The sequence below is a fragment of the Neolamprologus brichardi genome, chromosome 6 (assembly GCF_056152115.1).
Source record: "Neolamprologus brichardi isolate AB-2024 chromosome 6, ASM5615211v1, whole genome shotgun sequence".
NCBI classification, from domain to species: domain Eukaryota; kingdom Metazoa; phylum Chordata; class Actinopteri; order Cichliformes; family Cichlidae; genus Neolamprologus; species Neolamprologus brichardi.
This window is the reverse complement of record NC_142109.1, coordinates 13,896,641-13,919,830: the sequence shown is the minus strand read 5'-3', so window position 1 is coordinate 13,919,830 and position 23,190 is coordinate 13,896,641. Positions and strand designations below refer to the sequence as shown.

Below are 23,190 nucleotides of genomic sequence, written 5' to 3'. Positions count from 1 at the left end.
CTGTCTTATGGATGTGCACTCAACAGTCCTGAGTTTAAAGCTTCGGGGGGAAATAGCGAGCACGCACACACACACACACACACACACGCATAGAGGTCTAAAGAATAAAACGGAGATCAATAAGCGAATGTCAAACTGCAGAGACCGATCAGAGGGAGCAACACCCACATGGAGGGACAACACGGAAGAAAAAGGCTCACTTGAGTCAGGGGTGAGTTCAGCAGTACTCACCCTGTCGAGTAAGTTGTCACTGGTGGAAGAAGCAGCACCAGCAGCAGGGAAGAGGGAAACAGTTGATCTCTGTCTTCAGTGACAAGCCAAATCAGAAAAAGAAAAACCCAAACAAAAACAAACTACAATCACTTCTTTTTCTTTATCCTAGCTTCATGGACCAGTGCTGCTGCTGTTGTGATTTCTTTCCCCACACGCGTGTGAACGCAAACACACCACGAAACCCAGTCCAAAAAGATCTTACAGTCCCTCCCGCACTCAAGCTCTTCTTCTTTGATGTGCACAATCAACACAAGCAGTCAAGTCAGCGGCGACAGACAGTATGTGTGTGTGCACCATGAAGCCCAGAGCGTGTGTGAACAAGCAAGGAGCGAGCGCAGGAGTGTGTATACTCCCTGAGAGGGAGGTGACTGCACAGAGAGAGAGAGCGAGGGGGAGTGAGAGACAGCAGGTAATCTCACTCCCTCGCCTTCCTCGAGTGCCACTCCCTCCAGTCACTCCTCCGCAGCGTTTGCTCAATCAGGATTTCTCACTCTCGTAACTGCAAACGCTCATCTTTAACCCTGTTGCTCAATAAAAAAAGAAACGATCTACACGCCAGATTTGTTTTGTTTACATGTAAAGGGAGTGAAATAACACGTATATGTGGATTCCTAGAAGCTCTGACCGGAGTATCTCTGAGACGAGGCTCGGTTCAGACACAAGTGATTCAAAGTTCTTCAGAAAAAACGCGCTTGGCAGGTTTTTCAAACTCTGTAAAGGAAATACAATGAAAGCAGGTGGTGAAAACGTCCATACGGCTGAGGGGTTTAAAATAAGCATGACTGTAGGAATACTTTCACCAAATGTCTTTGCAAAGAGAGCCTAAAAAGAACAGGTAATATTTTTAGGAAGTGGTTTGCTCAAGCATGAGGAACTGAGCCATACTTGCTGACAGCAGTTATTTTTAAACTGTGACCAAATTTCCCTGCAATGTTTTCTCCAGGTTCAGGTTTACTTGTGATTGTTTTCAGTCTTGCTGCAATTTACAGATGTTCCCTAAAAGCCTCACAGGCAGGTAGTCGGTGCTCTAGACTGAACAACCTTTAGCCAAAATATGAGAACCGCTAATCCAAACTATAACAAACTGGATGCTCCACCTATTCGGATCACGAGTACTACTCCGAGTTAGTTGGAAGCAGATCGGTGGAACAGTTGCTGAGAAAACTGAAGCACCGACTGGAAAATCCGAATTTAGGGTAGGAGTAGTTTCTGCCCTTACATTTTACTGCCAAATATTGTTGACATCGTCATGAAAAAATATTTTTAAAAATTATTTTATTGTCCTGTATATGGCAAACAGGAGCTGGAAAGCTTCACATTTCAGAAGATGGAAGTAGTAAATATGTGGAATTTGACCATAATATACTAATTAGCTTTTAATCAACTGGTCGATTGATCCAAGTCACATTTTTAGTGGTGATTCCCAAAGACATATTACCTGAAAGCCTGGAATATTTGGGCATGGTGTGCAGTACATCCTTAAAAACAACTGTGCAAACAGAGCAAGTGGAGGAAAACAGGAGAAGTGGCAAACCTAAAACAAAACCAACAGTATCTGAAAGTCATGTCTTTAAGGAATAGGACATAATCTGGCAAAGATCTGACACAGGACCTAAGAGATGCTTCTGTACCTTCAGTTCATCCATCTACTGTATGGGATCATCTTGACAGAGAACAGAACAAAAGTCAGCCAGCTTCCAAAGATGAGCTTTAAGTGTCCTTCAAGAAGCCCGGAGAACTATTCCTGAAGACTATTTAAAAACTTCTGAGAAAGCTTACCTAAAAAAGTTCCAGCTGTGTTCAAGAATAAAAGTGACTTTCAGGTTGGTTAGGTTTGTCCCCACTCTGTATGTTTTCACACGTTTCATCAAATCAGTGCACTCATTTCCTATTTTCCTAACAAAACAAACAAAAAAAAAGGGTGGGTTAAAACTTAAGCAAGGTACTGTGCATAAAACGTATGCTTCGTATCATCTCTTTGTCTCTTCCTCTACGATTTCTGATCTGACAAAAAGAAAAATGTAAAACTATATACTAAAAAGTGATGTAAACTATTTTAAGTGAAGATTTAAAATGTGGGTCCATCTTCAGGAACAAACACGGCACCAGCTCGGCTCCTCACCATTAGCCGACTCATATATTCACACCGATTAGGCCAGATGTTCTCCGCTACAAAAGCACCAAACTAATATTTCCTGTTAGCGTAATAATCTGTGACAGCCCCTCTCAAACCTTCTGTTCTCTGTGATCTTCAGCCTGCATCAGATATCAGATCGGCTGCATTTTGGGCAGAATGCCAAGCTGCTACAAAAGTCCTTTCAACCGTTCACATGGCTTCAGCTGGACCGTCAAGTCAAAGTGAACCATTATGTAATGGCACATTAGCAGCACACGCTAGGATAACAGGTCGATATGAGGATGGGGTGAGAGAAAGGGGGCGAAAAAAAAGAAAAAAAAGAAAAAAAGAGTTGTCCACTGGCAGCTGGCCTTCACAGAGGGGCTGGTCAGTCATTGTTACCACAGAAACCTGAGCTCCTGCACGTTAGCTGTAATGGGAGGAAGTGTTCAGAATACGACTGTTTACTTTACCTGCAGTAAGGTAGGATTTGGCCATGTGTACACATATTTAATGCTTCAATCTTCCCTTTCTGATTGAAGATAGCAGATGGTTTTTAATCTTCTCCATTAATCTTCTCTCTTCTTTATTTTCAGCAACTGTTTACATAAATGTCTGTCCTATGTACAGTTTTCTCCATCCACTGCCGTCCTACCTGCAGAAATGACTGAATGACAGTAACAATACTATTATGTAGCAGAGGTGGGAACCCCCACATAGCCCAAGCATCACAATACTTCCCTCACGACACACATTTTGCGATATGCTGAGTACTGCATATTGCGATTTATCACCTTTTTTCAAAATGCAAATTAGGTCCTCAGAGCTAAACTTTGTGAATATCTGATCTATCCAGTACTGAAAAATTAGAGTGCCAAGCATACTAACATGCCACTAAATCCTGCCACAAATGTTGCTATAAGTAGTCTGCTATCAGTCTGCTATTGAATGAAGTCAAGCTAGGGATTTACATACATTCAGTTTTTGATAGTACAGCAATCAACTCTGATAACTTGATGTAAATCACATGTTTCTATAGAAATTTATATTTAAACAGACATTCTTACATCTCATAACCCTCCTGTTCTAAAGAAATATAAGCAGAATACAACCAGCGGGAACATGACGGCAACATGTTGACAATTAGTCTGCATTTATGAATTAGACACAATTATTTGCAAACCTTCGACAATCTCTCCAGAGTGATTGCAGTCAGTCACAGTATTTTAATTCATTTAAAAATACTGATATAGGCGTTTCTGTTATCAATACAATATCCCCACACAAAATGTGATACCATGCGGTTTCGATTGCTATCACACGGTAGCACAATTTAAATGTTACTAAAGGCAAATACTTTTTCCTATATTTATTATTTTAATGAATAAAGTGAATCCAGTCTGCCTCAAGCAAAAAAAGAACAAGTGAAAATATTAAAAGCATTTTGTTGTGTGTGTTATGATTTTTAAACCAAAACTGAATCTACAACAGAAAAATCAAGAATCTCGTGTTGTCAGCGTTGTGTAGCAGCTTGTGCATGATTGTACGTGACAGGACCGATTGCAACAGAAACAAGATTACCTCATTACTTTAACTGTAGGTGTAGGTATGTAAGGTAGCTTTGTTATTCTAAGCACCTGCATTGGCACAACTCCATTTCCACACAGCTAGCTCACAGTTACACATGACTGATAGTAAAAAAAAAAAATGCTTCAGGTAACAATCAGCATGACATAGACTCAGCAAGACTTCTAAGCTTATATGTGCCCAGAGGTGCAGTAGGTCCCACGGTAGTCCTAAGACTGGACAACAAGTAGAATTTTTTGACTAATTAGCATGATGCTAATTAGCCATTGGATTCATGTTGCTAATGCTAGTAAGCAACTAGCTAGCCAATTAAACACATTTTGCTAGAGTTTCCAAGTTTAAAGATACCATTCCTTGAAATGGGGGAAAACAGAATGATAAATGTATACAAACCCTGCTTTATTAAGAAGGTAGTGCACACAATGAATGAGCTGCCATAAGTGCAACACTTGGCTAGCATTATGCAACAGTCAACTGGAAAACAGTGGTGAGAGACTGAAATGATCAAAATTATTATGACCATGTGCAATAACTTTTTGATTTTGCAAAGTAACCCATCAGCGCACACCAACTCGCACTGACTGCAGCAGTCTGTCCGCATTTATAAATTAGATGTCAATTATTATTTGCAAATCTTCAACAATCTTTAAGCGTGAACTGATTGAAGCAAGACTGAATTAGTCAAGTTGGACCGAGTTTGTTTGAAGTTGCCTTCCACCAGGTGACCCGTGCAATCACCTTGTGATCAAAAGTTATTACCTAGAGATTGAGCTGACTGGAGAGTCATTACTTACTAGGGTGGCTGTAGCTCAGGTGGCAGAGCAGGTCAGCCACTAATCAGAAGGTCGGTGGTTCGATCCAAGGCTGCCTCCTGGCTGCATGCCAAATATCCTTGGGCAAGATACTAACCCCATATTTGCCTACTGGTGGTGGTCAGAGGGCCCGGTGGCGCTTGTGTCCGGCAGCCTCGCCTCTGTCAGTGCGCCCCAGGGCAGCTGTGGCTACAATGTAGCTTGCCATCCCCAGTGTGTGAATGCATGGGTGAATGACTGAATGTAGTGTAAAGCGCTTTGTGGTCCTTAAGGACTAGAAAAGCGCTATACAAATGCAGGCCATTTACGTTCCTAATGTTATGACTGGCATGTGTAAGCATCAGATTAATGTAGGTTAAAGGTGGAGGTAATTTTTGAACCATTTCAGACAAATTTTAAGTCATGGCAATATATTTCACAAGCCAATCAAACGTTTTGCGCCTAAACCATTTATCTTCATAGCAGAAGATACCTTGTACTTAACTTCATCTGTAACATAGAAGAGAGAAGAGAAGTATGCACTTGTTGGACACACACATGCCGCGGCACTACTGATAAAGCTCTAAAACGCTGCAAACACATGTCCCCCAAATACACAACAAAGTCCAACGGTCACAGTGTCTCTGAGATAAGACTCAGAACACAAACTGGTGAAGGCATGAGAAGCTGCTGGCTCATCAGGGGCTGCTGTTTGATCACAGAGAGAAAGCGGGAAAACTAACCCTAACATTAGCAGTGAGTCTTCACATTGACCTCTTAAAAACTAAAACCTACAGCGGAAGAACAGAATTATTACACAAATAGTGAAAACATTTAATAACAAGTCTACTAATTACTGGGCGACTGGAAGATATGTCTAAAACTTTTCAAGCCAGTTTCACTTTGCCAAAAGGTGTGTCAAGGATATCAACCAGACAGACAGAGCTCGAGAGATTTGCCAGTATCACCGCGTACCCTGTCACCTCCTTATCACTACAGACAACTGGGATTTACAACACATACTGGAAGCCCTGGATCCATTTGTTGTTACCGTCTGTATTTCCTTTCATTAAGCTCTTGGCTATGATTAAAGCTTGTCATTTTGACTCTGTGTGTGTGTGTGTGTGTGTGTGGCAATTATCAATAAGCACAGGGCAAGAGTCCTAAAAGCTTGTGGCTCCTTCCAAAGAGCTTAAACCAGAAGCTTTCCCTCTAATCTCAACTCACACAGTGGCAGGTTAATAACTAGCTGCTGTGAGAAAATAGGCCAGACCCTTTGACACCGCAGACACACAGTGACCTTCCCTTCTTTACTTTGTCATTGCTGATTAGCCGCCTGACTGTGTTTTGGCTGTAAAACATCTGGTTTCAGTGCCAGTCCTGTGTTTTGCCTCAGTGTCTTCACTCCTAGAGTACGTTTAGGTTGCCTTTTTTTTAAATACATAAATTGTATGCCAACTGAGCAAACACTGCATTCCAGCTCAAATACAGGTGCAGTCAGTAATTCAATTGAATTGGAGCTATTGAAGCCCAGTGTACACAGAAGCCTCCATTGCAGACAGATTCATTTACACGGGTCCACCTGAAAACAAATAAATGAGAGGCTGGTCACTTTGGATGTCACCAATGTATTGGTGAGGACTCAGCAGCACAGCACCACATGAGAGAAACGCAAAGTCTGTTTTCCTTTCCTTTTTTCCCCCTGATCCTCGTAGATTTGCATGTACCTTGTGCTCTGGTTTTTCTGCTTCACTGTGCAAATGAGAAGCCACACCTGCCTGGATAAAAATAAAATACTGATGGAGTAAAGTAGCCACATGGTCCGTGCAGCAAAAACGCTGAAAGAGTGAAATCATAACGAGGCAAGAGTACGACCAGCAAGTGAAGTTAAATATATCTGATTCCCAGCAATCAGGAGCACACTAGTATGATTCAGGCGATGAGAAGATAATGAAAATACCTTTCTAGCTGTCTGGTTCAGTGTCAGTACATGTAACAAGTCAAGCATTCAGGTGTTTGTGCAACAGAAACTATTTAGAGTTTCAGTAATTCCCGTTTTTGGGGGGGGAAATAGCAAAAATGTTGTAATTTTAAGAGTTTTTTTAGTTTTGAAGTTTGCTGAATAGTCAGGTATGACATCGGTTTTTAAATCCGCCGTCAACAATCCAGTTTTTAAAAACGCACAAGACGCAGCACGAGTATCAAGTTTAAGATCAGAATCTGTTCCTGTCTCAACAAACTAAGGTGTGACTAACTATGCTGATGAAAATCACGGGGGTATGAATTGTCAGCACGAGTCTAAACCTGGGAAACACAGACATGTCCAAATTTTTGAGTCTATTTCCAGCCGCTCAATCAAGAAGCAAATCTGTCTTTCTAGAGCAGGGGTAGGCAACTCCAGGCCTCGAGTGTCGGTGTCTTGTAGGTTTTAGATATCACCCTGGGTCAACACACCTGTCTCAAATGATTAGTTCATTACCAGGCCTCTGGAGACGAACAGCATCTGAAAGCCATGTCCGTAAGAAAAAATCAAGCAAACATTTGACACACTGACACAGGACCTGAGAGGTGCATGTTGCCCATCAGCTGATTTATTGTTTGCTGAAGCCTCGTTAGAAATGGTTTCAACATCTCAGGCGCTCCAAGATATGGAGGCCTATCTGCCCTCACCACACTCCCTGCTGGTGGCTGATGGCCTCAGACGTTGGTGGTTCTTGGTGTCTGGGGTGGGTGCTCATGTATGTACCGGCTCACTCCTGGTGGCCGCTTGGCGGGGCCTGGCGCCTGTGGCCCAGCTGGGCCCCTTATGGGAGGTGTGGCGCCCTCAGGCCTCTGGCCACTGGGCCTGAGGCTCGGTCCCCTCTGGCACAGCTGGCTGCCGGTAGAGCCCGCGGGCACGTCACTGAAACCCCCTCTGGCCTCTGCTCTGCGGCTGCTTAGCTCTTCCCAGGAGGGTGGCAAGGTTGCCCCCCTGGTGGTCCTCCTTGAGTCCTCGTACTCTGGGTCCTCTGGATTTTCTTTTTTTTTTTTGTTTGTTTGCTTTTTTTTTTCTCTCCCCTCTATTTTGTCTTTCTTTCTCCCTGTCCTATCCCCCAGTCATGTCTGTCCCGTCTGTAACAACTGGAAATAAAATAAAATAAATACATAATTATAATAAAGGTCAATCAAATGGACCAATATGGCAAGGCCATGATGACCCACTTGGTAAAGTAAATCCGCTTGGCATCTTTTTTGGCCTTCAGACAACAATTCTGATGGCTAAAGATCCAAACGGGACAGGCAAAAAAACAAAAAAGAAAAAAAGAAATGGTTTCAGTGGAAGTGTGGCTGTCAAGACTTTCTTAAGAATGGGAGACACGGAGAAAAGGCTGAGGTACAATAATTAACACAGGAACTACAGTGAAATCAGTTGCAACAGGTCTGATGGAGTGACGATTACTGAAGAAATTTGTAAAGTACTGTCATGCAATATCGTATAGAAAGCAGCTGACTGGCGACTGTTTCATTTTTCAGCACGCCAATGATCCCAAACAGTGCGGTAAAAGCATGAAGAGATAGAAAAAACACACAATAATGCACTAACAGTCATGGATTGGCTTCCCCAGAGCCTGGACCTCAACATCATTGAAGCAGTGTAGGATCATCTTGACAGAGAACAGAAGAAGAAGAGCTTTGAATGTCCTTCACGAAACCTGATGAACTATTCCTGAAGACTATGTAAAGAAATGACAAGAAATCTGCCAAAGAGTTCAGGCTGTGTTGAAGAATTTCATTGTATGTTTCAATAAACTGCACTGATTTCCTGTTACCTTAGCAGAATCTAAAGAAATGACAGATATACCCTTGCATAAGACTTGCGTATATTAAGTGATTCACAGGTATTTAATCATCAGCTGGAAACTTGCTCTCTGTAGTTTGAGTAACACCTTTAATCCCATACCATCAGATGGCTGCTTTAAGAACATTGTGTGATAGTGATCTCACCTCCAGTTGGCCGAAATCTAACGTGAATAATTTGTTTGCATGCCTGTGCAGCACGCCTCATTCTTTCACGTCTGATTCACTCCAAAATCTCCATTAACACATCTGTTTGAAACAATTCCCATTCAGTGATATCACAGCTACACTACCTGCTTACATCAACTTTGGCACGAAGCAGGGTTTGTAAAAACCAATGGACCATGAAGTTGTGTTGGAAAAGCATTCAAACCATGTACTGTTACTCATTTTATAGATCACGAAGCATGTTTAAATCCGTTATCCATCCCGATTCATCTACAGGCACCTCTCTCGGTTGTCGCACATGTAAGCCAACTGTGAGGATCGTAGAAACGGTATATAAAGCGTGATTCTGGATTTGACAACCAGGAAAGAAAATCGCTTTCTTTTTCTTAACTTTCATTAAGAGATTTAGCTGGAAATGGTCACACTGCATGCAACGCATGACGATCACGTCACAGACAGGCAGACAGAGCAGTTACAGTTGAACTTCTTTCCATCTGTTGATTTCCCAGAAAGGCATCTGTAATTTCTTAGGAAGGCTCCTGAAAACATCCGTGTAATCTGATACTATCTAAGTGTTCAAGTCATCTGTGTCTCAAACCCCAGCCTGGTTCAGTCACCACTCCCATTGTCAATAGTTACCTAAAGAGTCGACGTGTTGAATTGTAGTGACTAATAATAATTTAGCTCCATCACATTTAGTTATTGGGTATTATAACTCTCCTAAAACGAGAGTGAGTGTTAGTATTGGCCCAGTCTGTGCCTACACTAAGCAGCTGTCCTGTGCCTGAGACATTTTACTGTGACCCTTTCTCCGTCTGCTCTGATTGGTCAGTTTGTGCAGAAAAATGAGGCATTGGTTACATATGGTTGCTTTTCGTGAGTAAAGCCTCTGCCCTCTAATAGTTGGCAGCTTTGTCCCACCCCAATGGGTGACGTCATGGCGAACAAGTCATTTTTTATATACATGGTCCCTGTTGCTCATGTCTTCTTAATAATGAAAGTGAAGTGAGGAGTGAGTAGTGGCTTTACTTTAAGGGTGTGCCACATTAGCTGCACAGTAGACATGATGCACACGTTTTACATAATATTTACATAATAGCACAGATACTAAGTTACTTAAGTTACTTGTCTTTGCAAACCTTTTACAGACATAAAAATAATATAGAACACTAAACAACACGGGAGTTTAAAATCCAGAATCATACTGGCTTAATTTGTGGTCTGGTAGCCGTTTCTTAAACAAACTGCAGGGATGAAGTGTTTTTGGCTTTTTTCAGGACAGAAACAGCCCTATTTGCTGTAAATGGTTATATTTATATGAATACATTGATGCCTTTTACCTCTTATTTTCAGATGGGACACATTAAGTGTTTCCATGTCTGTTTAAAACAAATAAAAGAAAGTACATAAAACGTCGCCAAGTGACCTAGATCTCAGCTGTGCGAGGAGCCGTTTCATTGAGAAACTGCAGGACTATTAAAATATTAATCACATTATATGGGTGGTTATAAGCACACATCGTGTCACATCACAGAACTGAGACCAGTGTGTGTGTGTGTGTGTGTGTGTACCCTTGAGGGAGTGTCTTTTTATCTTATATCAATTATAACTAAGTAAAGCTGTTTTGCAGCCAGCTGGCGTTGTTTGCAGTGAAAACTCCTGACAGAGTTAAAAATATTCTACATCAAAGAGAGAAAAGTGGGGGGAAAATGTGCATAAAATTAGGTTGGATGTTCTAAAATTAGTCAAAGAGGACCTTTTTATGAGAATTAATAATTTATTTTATACACATAAGGAATATTAAATGACAAGATGGCTAAAGCATGATTCATTATTCAACAAAGGCAATGAGCTGGTCTGATTAGAGCACACCAAGGAAGTTACACGGATCCTCATCATGTAGATTAATACAGTGTTGTTGAGCTTAGCAGCAGCTAGAGGCCATCCATCCACTTTATCCATAGTAACTGTAGTCAAGGTGAGCTTCACTTTCTGAGACTCCAGGGGATTAGCTTGCTATTATATAGGCTCACCCTCTCTGTATAAACAATACACAGACAGCGTACTGCCACAGTGTACATCCTGCTGTCGAGCAAAACGAGGCCACAGCAAATCACATCACGCCCATTAGCTAACCGCATTAATGCACTGTGGCATGCAACATGACATGCTAGACTCAAATTCTCTGTGAAGCCTCAAACCAAACATTAGCTAAAGAAATGCACTTATACATGGTTTTGTGAGTAGTCTTCAGCTAAAAGCTAATGCTTAACCCAAGTATAACATGCTCACTAAGTCATTATATTAGCAGGCTAACATAGTCATACTAGCGCTAATGAAGTAAAGTGGCAACAGATCGGATATACCTCTGCAGGCCATAAACTAAAGTAGGCCACTTCACACAATTAACTTAGAGTTTATACAGTCATGTGGAAAAAAAATGTTCACAGGACTCTGCAGTTTAGTGATAAATTAAGGACACCCAATGATTTAACCTTTAACAGCAAGAACTGGCTTCACACTTGACTCTATAACACTTCGGTATACAGAGAGGTTCATGGTCCACTCAGGGACTGCAAGGTCCTGAGGTCCTGTGGCTGCAAAACAACCCCAAATCATCACCCCTCCACCACCGTGCTTGATGTTCGGTACGAGGCATTTATGATTACGTGGAGGGGTTTTGGTTGTTTTCCAAACATGCCACTGTGCAACATCTCCACTTTGGTCTCGTCTGTCCAAAGTACATTACTCCAGAAATCTTGTGGTTTGCTCAGATGCTGTTTTATAAACCTAAGCTGCCGTGTTCTTTCTAGACAGAAGAGTCTGTCTCCTAGCGAATCTTAAATAAAACGCACTGCAGCGTGTTCACCCACGTTGGAGAGGCCAGTTAATACCTTACAGACTGTGTCATCTTCATCATAAGGATAAAAAAAAAATGTTTTCCCCTAAATACAAATTTCTTTGGCAAAAACTGATCAATCTTGGCTCTTTTGATAGGAACATATGCCAAACCCTGCCCTGAGACATCATAAAGAGAAAAGTACTGCCCCCAGTTGGCAAAGAGTGCTGGCAGTGTGCCGTTAGGGCTCATGCTCAGTGCAGACAGAACCAGGCTAAAACATGGTTTATGCAGGCACGGTAGAATAAATGATCTGGCTGTAACATGAGACCTTTAAGAAAAAACAAAAGCGATCAGAATTTAAATGCCTTTGCCAAGTTTTATGGCAATCCATGTGTTAGCAGACTTTTCACTGCAAAACCACATGTAAATCAGGCAACAAATGCACGGCCAGTTTGTTTATCCATTAACACAGAAAGTCATCCAGCAGTTGCTGAAATATTTTCGTCTGCACACAAAAATGTCAGTCTCGTGCCTCGCTGCAAGTATAAATAACAGTATGTATTCATACACACTCAGTAATATATATTTTTGAGTACACAGAGCCACTTTTTCTAATCACACTGTAAACTTATCTGTGGAAAGCAGTTGTCGGGTTTAATAAGCAAATATGCAGACATGGCATCAGAGACCAAGTCTGCAACTGTTCTAACAGTAATTTTCATGATGTGCAACTTTAAATCTCATGAATCAATAGGCTGAAAAAAAAAAAAAAAACCCACACGTACATACACACACAGGTGGAAGAGGCCAACCACTCGTTATCATGAATAATAAATAAGACTCTGCTGACCCATCTGCTTCATGACTAAAAGCTGCCAACTTCAAAAACAACCGGAGCGCACGCTGCCTGAAGCAGCGGGGTTTTTATAAGTCCGACCAGAAGCTTCTGATCTTTATATAGGAATTCTTAAAAATGAGGAAAAAAAAGCACCAAACTAAACAAACGTGACCTTTAATCAAAACTTACTGATATTATACAGAGGCGTGACCAGTAACCATGTGACATTATCTTGTCTGCCATAATTGACATGTGACAATCATGGTGAAAATGTAAGATCAAGTGAATAAGGGGCCCTTTGTGCCTCACAAAAGTCGACAACTTTCACATCAAACTGACATCACATCCGGTGTCACAAGCTGCCAGCATCCAACCTCTTAATTTTAATAATCTGCACCAGTGGCATTGCATCCCTAGTTATGCAGGTCCAAAGACTTGTCAGTGACCCTCAAGCAACCACCTCTTGCTAGGGAAAAATGAATATTGCCCAACTGGTTGCTTTGGACACTGCTGTGGTCGCGGGTTGAATCGAAGATAGGACTACTCTGACTACTCTCTGAGCTGCAGTGAAGGGGTGAAAAGTGCGACACAAACTAGAAATGGAGCTGCAGCGCCTTCTGAAACATGTTGGCTGCAGAGCTGAAGCACAGCTTTTACTTTGAAAGAACTGCATTGCACTTTTTCAAGTTGCATTATGGCTCAGCTGGGAGTTAGCAAGTGTTTGCAGACTAATACTAGCAGCCATTAGTGCTACCCCTCACCCTGTCTACCTATATACATTTAAAAATACTAGGTGACGTCCTTTTTGAGTCATCTCAATCATAACATTTTCAGAAAATTGACCTCTGACCTTGAACGTGAAGTCAAGTTCACTGGGATTCAAACTCATTTGAGAGTTTCAGTAAATGCTTCAATGGGATGCTCTTGAAAATCCTATGTTGCCTCATTCCTGAGTTATTGCATTCACAAACTTGGACAGCTGGTCACCTGTCCAGCGGGGTGACAGCGACGCCCTATCAGCCTTTTAAGGCTGAGGGGAAAAAAACTACAGAAAACTGTGGCAATCTGATAGCAACCAAAGCAACACAAGGAAGTTTTTCGTGCAACCTCATTCAGCAAGAGCCAGTAACCTTCAGGAACCACTGCCAACTGGTCAGGAGATTCATGTTTTTTCACGCCAACCAGTGGCTGTGTCACAGCCAACATGGCAAACAATTCTCAAGCAATGTGCGCATGATGTCATCAGACGCCTCAATAGAACAACTACCAAAGAAACCGCATATAAACCCTTCAGGTGCTAACCAGCTGTTCACTCTGAAGCTTGGCCTGCAGTATTTTACTTGTACTGTGCGCACATTTACTGACTCCTTCTATATTTTCTAAAATAATCCCCTCTCTGTTTGACCCACGTGGTGCCGGATAATCCCCAAACAGCTGTCATGTCAGAAACGTGCACGGCAACCTGCCACGACTGATCTGAGTGTCAGTGACATAACAGTAAAAGAAAAAGGAGGTCAGGGTGGAAAGACAAACAAGACTTTCGAAGCCATTGTTGGAGGAGTCATTATGCCTGGCACTGTAAATGCCCTGCAGTGACAAACAGCAGACGACAGCTTGTTTAAGGGAAGTTTGTAGTCTTTGGGACAAAGACCGAGAGCTTCTGTGGTCACATGCACACTCTCGATTTATATAAGAGCATTTTCGGGATTTTTAAACCATTGTCAGGACAAGTACAGTAATCTTCCCCGATATCCACCAGCAGATTGTTTACTAAAGCCCAATACTGCAGATTTTATTCAGTTTGACCGCCAGGCTGAAGCATCAAATGATGATCCACGAATACCAGACAACAACTGCCCGGTGATGAATCAACATAACAACTCAAAAATCTAGCTTCTGCTCACACTTCTCAAAAAAGACACCAAGAGAGAAGACCGTTAAAATAAGGATTAAAGTGCTTATCTCAGGTCCTGTGTTCGGTCTTTGCTGGATTTTTTTCCCCCTATTTCTTAAAGACATGTCTTTCAGATACTGTTAATCTGCTATCGATGGATTCTTAGGCCTGACCCTTCTTTTTTGTCTTCCATTTGTCCAGTTTCCTCACTTTTTTTCTAAGGACACACTGCACACTGTTACAGAGAGTGACAAGTGTTTGGCTAATACCTCTTTGGGAATAACCTTAGTGCAAAAATACTACTTTGGGTCGGTCAGACTGTGACATTTATTTTCATGGATCCAACTAAAGAAATGGGAGTGAATTCTCTGACAGGCCTGCTCTTAACAAAGTGCATAAAGATGCAATTTTTAATTGGTTTTTTTTGCCATGTTGTCTGGTATGCGTAGACACAACACTGGTTCACCTGTGGAGTTATGTACTTTTTATGTTTAAATGAGTCACAGATCAGAATTAAGCGACTGAAACAAGCTAACAAAGACTTCCTCTGAAAATGGTGATGTACAAGGACTGGGCTGAAAAAGCAGCCAATGCCCAATGAAGAACTTTAGAAAACTATTGCTTAGGAGCACTTAAGAAAAATAAATCACCAGAAATTTGTGTTACTCTGAGTTTTTGAGGACACACAATCTCCGAAGAAAGAACACTCAAAAGGTTTCCACCTGTTAGAAAATCCTGGCAAAGACAGAATAAGTGCATACCAGATGTTTTATTGACAGTGTGAGAACAGCAGGATTAACTGAAAGAGGCCACAAGTACCGTGAAATCACTCTGACCCTGCCGGGCAGTGAAGCAGGCCTTCATTAGTTTTAGTGAAAACTGAACCACAGGAGGTGTGACGGGGGCAGAGAGTAAGAGTCTTAAGGCCACAGGGGGCTTTGTTCTGGAGGTACAGTCATGTATGAGGCACCATTTATTGAGGACACAGGGTTCTCCAACATCACCTCAGGGCACAAAGTCGGGTCTGTAATGGCAACAGAGGACATGTGACATGAGCTGCTTCAGTTTCAGGGTTTTCCTCTTAACCTAATATGTAATAAATCAGGGATGTAACCCTCAACAAAGAAAGTAAAAATGCATGATTGGCACCCACACACACAATGCTGCAAAGACAAAACCATGCACAGTTACAATCCTGAACATTTAATGACTACAGTGACCATTGTTGAAGTTGTTTTTGCAGATTTATTACTTTTAAATGCTTAAAATCACTGAATCCCCAAAGAGCAACGTCCAGCCACTGAAGAACTGCAGCTGCTCCATGGGCCCCTGGAGGCTGGCTCCAAAAAGCTGAGTCCCGGTGGACTCCAAATGCCCACATTTAGATCAAAAATAAACATGTTACATAAGCAAAACATTTTACCCCCAATTGGTACAATTTTAAGCTTTTTTAAAACAAGATGGGTCATTGATGAAAATCAGAGATCAGTGAATTTAACACTACTAAAAATTAATTACATGATTCTCGCAACACATTTCTGATTAATTAATCTGTTTGTTCTTTCAGCTCTGTTACAACACAACATTTTTATATATATATTTTTTAAACAGCTTATACTGGCTGCTAGGTTTGCTTATCCATCTATCCAGCTTCTGCTGCTTGTCTGGGTCTGGGTTGCTAGGGCGCCCAGGCACCCCTCTCCACCTCTTCCAGCTTTTCCAGTGTGATACTGAGGTCTTTCCAAGCCAGCTGGGAGACACATGCTTTGCCTCACCCTGAGGACATGCTGGAAACACCTCACCTAAGACGTATCCTGGAGGCATCCTTATTGGACGCCTGAACCACCTCAACTGGTTCCTTTCAGCTCTAATCTGAGCCCCTCCCAAATGACTGAGCTCCTTACCCCATCTCCAAAGACGTGAGGGTCACTTCTCAATGAAGCAGGAACAGAGAAGTGATCCTGATGCCACCAATCTGGAAAGCCGCTGCTGCTTGGCTGCACCTTAGAAACTCCGCCTCCCACAGGTTACCGCTGGAAATGCAAACCAAGCTCTGGCTGCAGTCATACAGGGGACTAAATGGCCCGTAACAACAGGTTTGTCATCACTTTATTGCCCAACAGCAGCTTAACAGCCGCATATATCCTGCACAGATTTTCTAGCGCTCAGGTCATCGGGTTGATTCAAGGGCATGTTTGCTCAAAAGCACACCTTCAGTTCATTGCAGGTGTTACAGAAGGAAAGACTGACTCCTAAAAGCAGCAGCAGCAGCAGCAGCAACAAGTGCCTCATCACTGCTCCGGATGTGAGTGACAGTAAGTTATACTACAAGATAAACAGCCAAGTATTTCCGCAGCAGGAAAAAAACAAAACAAAAGAGTCTCTGCTTCAGAGATTCTGAAGAAATGAGGATCTACATAGCAAACAGCAAACGTCACAGGCTGGACAAAGCGAGGGAATCTCAGGTATGTGTTTAACAGTCTGTGTGATGACATGCCAGGTTAGCATTTTATGGCCCTAACATGAAAGTGCACAGCAGATTTTTTACTCTCTCTACAGTGGATTTAAACAGAAGAGCCTGTGGTGCCTTCAAATCCCACAAACACCTCGTTAAAAATGAGACTGTCAAGAATTTTCACTGAGTTCAAAGCCAGCTACAGCAGGGAGGGTTCATTTGTGGTCGGGAGATTTTTGTTTCACACAAGTGCAGACGTGTGGCAAACTCATTAGTCTAATGCTCTTTTTGGCAGCGGGTAGGCCATTAGGTGGATGAGGCCTAATTAGACAACTCGAGAGCTGGTATGACACCTCTCCACACAGCACGGCACCAAAAGTCGTGCCTCAAACTGACACGCTTTAGTCTTAAAGTCTGTGCAACCCCAAAACATGTTCGCTGTTAGCTACAGACTTTTCTTTGTCAGGGGCGCGCAGAAAAATTTGCATCAAGCCCCCGCCAAGCTGAAGAGCGGTAATTGACCTCGCCGTTTATCTCAGGCGCTCTGATAAAATTCCCAAACAGGGGGAGCAGCGAACTGTTAGTATATCATTAGGAAATATTTAAAAAAGGAGCCAAAGGTCAATTCTTAAACTAAACACTATTATTTTACATCTTTAAACAGAGCAACTCGACATTTTTGGAGCTTCTTTTTGAGTGTTAAATGCTTGGAAAGTGTTTAGGAGCTACTTAGCTTAGCATAAAGATGGGCGGAAAGGCCAGACTGGTGTCTGAGGTCAGCCCTGAAAGGAGCCTTGAACTTGGATCTTACTAAGTTTAATCAGTGCAGAGTGAAAATATGAAAATATGTCATAGTCATGGGGGAGCTAATTGTTTCCACCTAACAGTCAGGGCTGCCACTTTCGAGCTAACAGGTGGGGTTGACAGTTTCAGCTTGATAAATTTAATAATCATCAACCCAGCGTTGCTGCCAGGGTTGATGACAAAACTTTTTTATTAGTTCATTTATGATTTCCTAACCTGTTGAACAGTGAAAAGTCTGTCAATGGGTGACGATGTTTTATCTAGCCATATCAGCAACCTTAAAGTCTGTTTTCAAGGTTGCTAGGATACCCATTGATATATTTTGTTCGTTGTTTTATTGATTTGAGAGGTCACAAATATAGCTGTAACCTATTAATCCGTAATTTAAAAAAAAAAAAGAAGCAGATTTCGAAGTCAAGTCCCAAAAAGCTGCAAAAGGGGCTTTAATAGAAATGATCACCAAAAACCCCCCCCAAAAAAACAAAACACCCTGATGGCGTCACTCGTGACTCAACCTGAAGAAAGCCGCTGTGTAATGCATGATTCAGTTGTGACTTTATAACAGCTCACCTGTCAAATGGATACTCATGTAGCTAACCCTGTAAAGCTGCATGAATCTCACAGGAAAGACTCCTACCAATAGCTGGAAGCAGTAAGTTGGGCTGGCCTAAGTTGGGTTTATTATTGATGAGGCTCATTAATAAATGTAAGCTGTTCTTTGAGCTAATTTTGAAGGTGTTAGTGATAAAAGTGTAGAAAAAGATTGATTAAATAGATTTTTTCCACTTTCAGCAACAGTTTGTGATTAGCTGCGACGACCAAACGGTTCCCCAGAGCCAACGCCATCAATATGTGGGCCAAGAATTGAACAGGTCGCCTGGTGGGAGGCAACCCGTCTCCAAACACTGCGCTGTGACTCGGAGTGGCTCCCAAACAGACTGGATAAGGTTTACAAAAATCTGCAGTCTCATCCCCCTCAAATATTCACCTTGGATACAAACCTCTGTTTTCATCTAACGCTACAGGAAAATTGAGAATATCGATATCAAACTGCGACAATAAATGCAGTGAAATGGGACTTTCGCTGAACCAACTAACCACAACTTATGGAAAAATAAAACAGAAGGAAGAATTTGATTTAAAAAAAAATTCAGTCACACATCTGAAAATAATACAAATATTCGTTTGGTCCAATCACGGCGCACGCTTTGGACCGGCCTTCTGTGAAACTGATGTGCACAGCCACACTTGAAGAGCCAACTGGCACTGAAGTCCTAAATTTGTCCCACAGCTCCACATGTGGTGAGCATTAGACTCGGTTCATTAAACACAGCTCTCAAGCTGTTATTTTTCTTTGTCTTAAGTTTATTTACACCCGTCCAGACAGAAGTGAATAAAAAAACCCACAATGGATCCAAACAATCTGGTGAACTGGTGGCCTGAAAGAGTACAGCCACCCACAGAGCAGAAATAACAGGCTTCACTTAGAAGCAGGGAGGTGTTTACACTGAACGGGCACACCAAATCTATTCACAATATACTCGCTGATGGGACCTGCAGCATTTTGATTACAGCTTTATCAGCGTAACACTGTTTGGATTTTGTGTTTGCTCACAAGAAAAAATACAAATGTGCGACTCGCAGGTCCTGAATAATGAAACAACTTTAAAGTGCTTTTCCAAAACAAAAGTATTATTTAAAATGCTAACGTGTTCATAAGGTTGTTTGAAAATTAACCAGATAACGAATTAGCTATCTGTAGGGATTACTTTTTTCCTTTAATTCTAAGATGAAAAGTAAACTAAAACTTCAGTTAGCGATTTTAAAGAATTATTTAAAAATATGCATATACTGTTTTCTGTTGAGCTAATATTTTTAAAACAACCAGAAACAATAATATTTTTAAAAAAGGCTGCTTTGTCCAACAACCTAAATACTGGATTATGTTTCATATAAAAGAAAAAGATTTTATTTTAATATCAATCTTTTTCAGTACTTGTTTGGTGAAAGTGCTCATTTTAGCTGTTGCCTTGATTTGACAGCTATCTTGATTAAAAAGAGATAATGTTCAGGATGGTGTGCTTTTTTCCATCACACGTGACAGCTAAGCATGTGTGTGCTCTGGACTGATAGCTGGAATAAAAAAAAAAAAAAGACAAATGTGGATTTCACAGCTAAAATTTTCTAAACTTCCAATACTAGAGATCATTAGATGTGAAAATCTAAATACTTTTTAAACAAACCTAATTATGGATTTAATTCTATTTTCAATTCCTTTCAATTTTATTCATTAAACTGCTTTCATTAACCCCAATATCTAATCAGCCAATCACACGTAGATGTGCTCAAGACGACCTGCTGAAGTTAAATCTGAGCATCAGAATGAGGAAGAAAGGGGATTTGAATGACTGTGAATGTGGCAGACGGGCTGGTGATCTATACTGGGATTTTCATACACCATCATCAGACTGTCTCAAGCATACAGAAAGGCAACAGTGACGCTTTACAGCCGAGGTAGGCAGAAGAGCATCTCTGAAAGCACAGCATGTCAGACCATGAAGCAGATGACCACATTGAGGCTACAGTTCATACACGCTCGCCAGAATTGGACAACAGATCTGACGAGTCTCGCTGAAATGGCTGGGTCAGGTTTTGGTGCGAACAACATGAAAGCGGGGATCGATCCTGCCTCGTATTGACGGTTCATGTTGGTGATGTAATGGTGTGAATGATGTTTTCTCAGCACACTTTGGCATCCTTAGATCCAACTGAGCATCTTTGCCACAGAAAATTGCATATCTAAGCATTATGACCACGTCCATCCTTTTATGATGACATGTTCCACTGGTTGCTGTAGTCAACACACCATGTCACAAAGTTCAAATAATCTCAGACTGGTTTCTTGAACACAGGTGACTTCACTGGAATGACCCCCACAGTCCAAACCTCAGTCTAACAGAGCACATCTAATGTGCCATCCTGTCAGTATGGACCAAAATCTCTCAGAGATGTTTCCAGCACCTGTGCCATGAAGAAGGCAAAAAGCAGATCCAACCCAGGACTAGCAACGTGTACCTAATAAAGTGTCCACTTAACGTATAATCAATTAGATCAACTACTGTACTCACTCCGTTTAAACATGGTGAAGTTGACAGTGCAGGTTTTCGGTTTCCACCCATGCAAACAGGGAAACAGCAGAGAGCTATGCAGTCGTGCTATACTGTGTGTCTGTGGGGGGGGGAAATCAGGTGTAACAGAAACCGCTGCACACTTCTGCGTCACATTGTCAAATACCAAGCAAGAAGTTGTTGCGGTGTGTGTGGATGAAACGCGTGCAAACAAGCCTCGTGGCTGCCGCAAAGTCGTCCGCTGAAATCCAACCTGGGAGCAGGCTGTGGAGCCGCATGGCACAGCTCCAACTCCGGCTGCAGCTCAGACCCCCCCCCCCCCCCCCCACCACCACCAAAGTGTCCCACCCGCACACGCAGCGAGTGCGTGATGGCAAGTAAGCAACACAAAGCGAGAAGTTGGAGCTGAAGGGAACTCACCTTTGAGACGGTCATAAGGGGCGAGATGTGGCGGCAGGTGGTAGTGTTTCCCCCGAGGGAAGAAGGCTCGAGCGGTGGAGCTGCTCCTGCTGGATGTGCTGGCTTTGCTGGTGGCGGAGGGGACTAGCCGGGAAGCAGGAACCAGTCGTGTTACATCACCGATTGCTGTGGCAGAGTGGTCACTTAAAAGTCATGACGCCCGCCTCAACCTTGAGAGTCCCCCGGAATTTAAAAAGAAGAAGAAGAAGACGACAGCAACAACAATAACATAAATAAAATCTCACAGCCAAAACAGTTTCTTTGCCCTTCAAACTGCAGCCACCAAAAAAAAGAAAAGAGGATGAGAGATCACAGGGAGAGATGCGAGCACAGGACGCGACGAGAGAGGAGGAAGAGGAGGCTGGGAGGGGCGAGGAAATCCAGGTCGATCAGTGCAAAGATATATAAATATTATCATGAACACCGAGTAGACTGAAGGCCAAACAAGCGATGTTAAAATAACATTTTAACAGATTCACACACAACATGACAGTTTCACGATCAATCACACAAGAGCAGAGGAAGCATTAACCATCTACATTAACCTGCTGCTCTTTATTCACCCGCTGTAAAATCAAATAAAATCTTAATTATACCAGGGGTGTCAAACATAGGGCCCGGGGAACAGAGTCGGCCCCTCGGAAACTCTAATCCGGCCCACTGCATGGCTTTGGAGAATGTGAAGGACATACATTTTTATCTTTTACTGTAGTTTCACAGGTTTTACACCTTACTACAGCATTCCTTTATCATGTAGGAAAACTGAGTCGTACTGTTGAAATTGCTCCTCTTTGTCTTATATTAATTTTAATATACATTTATTTAATTTTAATTTTTTATTGCATTTTTAACCGGTTCAGCACACATAAGATCAAAATAAGTTTGACATCCCTGATTTATAATCTGCCTGCTCTTGGTTGCAACAGCACCCTGTGTGTTCATCCCTATCTGCAGTTTGCAGTTTGATTCATCAGAAAAAGTAGAAAAGCATATCGATACTGCACATTTATTTTAAGAGTCCATCACCATCCATGTCACCTTTTAGCAGCCAGGTTATCATATGAATGAAGCTCAGTATACTTGCGAGCATAAAAATAAACATTGTGGTTTCTGTAAAATCTGTTTAAGTTTACGTTACGCTTAGTACTATTTTTAATGAATTATGTTTCTTATTGTTTGACAACCTAATCAAAAAAATATGCTTTGGCCCTTGTTTACTCTCGTGTTTGGCTCCTGATGAGTATCGCTGTATTTGCATAGATCCTTTATTTGTATGTGTGTGTGTGTGTGTGTGGTTTGTGTGTTTTCTGTCACGTTTTGTAATTTTACACAGATCATTTTGCCGATGTGGTGTGTGTGTGTGTGTGTGTAAAAGTCATTGACATGCACACCTGAAGCAGAGCGCCTGGTTTCTGTGTAGGCAAACCGTGCTGAGCGTGTCATGTACAGTGTTCTGTGCTGCAGCTGGCAGGCAGCAGGGATCACACAGAGGAGCTGTCAATAAAAACTCACACATCAGTTTAGCCCCAGGGTCCGCAAGCGAGAGCAGCTGCTGAAATGTGGTCAGCACAGTGTGGTGATGTGTTGTTCTACTCTCAGTGAAGCACAATCCATATCACTGTGTTTGCATAGATCATATATGCCTCATGTTAAGTGTGTGTGTATGTGTACATTATATAAACTCTGCTTACTAACAGTTACATTAATCAACATCTGTGCAGTGTAAGTTAAGGTAAAAGCTAAACAATCTCTAAAGCCTAATGGTGAGAGAAATTGAAAGCCAGATCAGTTATAATTGCTTATATGGAAAATTTAAAGAAACCGAAAGAAAGAAAAAAGGGATGGATGCCATGTTGTGAACAGGTCTGCCACACATTTTCATTTCAGGGTTTTTATTGCCCCCAGCGGTGAAACTGCGCTATTACAAAAGCCTTATCAATCATAACCTTTACACATGTTAATTTTTTTAAATGATTATATTATACAGAAAAAGATAAT

The 23,190-nt window shown here is 41.9% G+C and overlaps 1 protein-coding gene across 3 annotated transcripts in view; it reads right to left on the bottom strand.

Annotated features, from left to right (window-relative positions):
* The window catches only part of coro2aa (coronin 2Aa), a 43,916-nt gene extending 22,388 nt beyond the window's left edge, over positions 1 to 21,528 (bottom strand). Inside the window, exon 1 of one of the 3 annotated variants that reach the window (XM_006787064.3) lies at positions 21,154 to 21,528. In XM_006787064.3, the coding sequence (XP_006787127.1) occupies positions 21,154 to 21,168 (15 nt within the window). In that variant the 5' untranslated portion in view covers positions 21,169 to 21,528. Of the gene's footprint in view, positions 1 to 231; positions 644 to 1,904; positions 1,934 to 21,153 lie in introns of those variants that run through there. The other 2 variants (XM_035906375.2, XM_035906376.2) reach the window with 2 other exon arrangements.
* Positions 21,529 to 23,190: the final 1,662 nt, after the last annotated feature.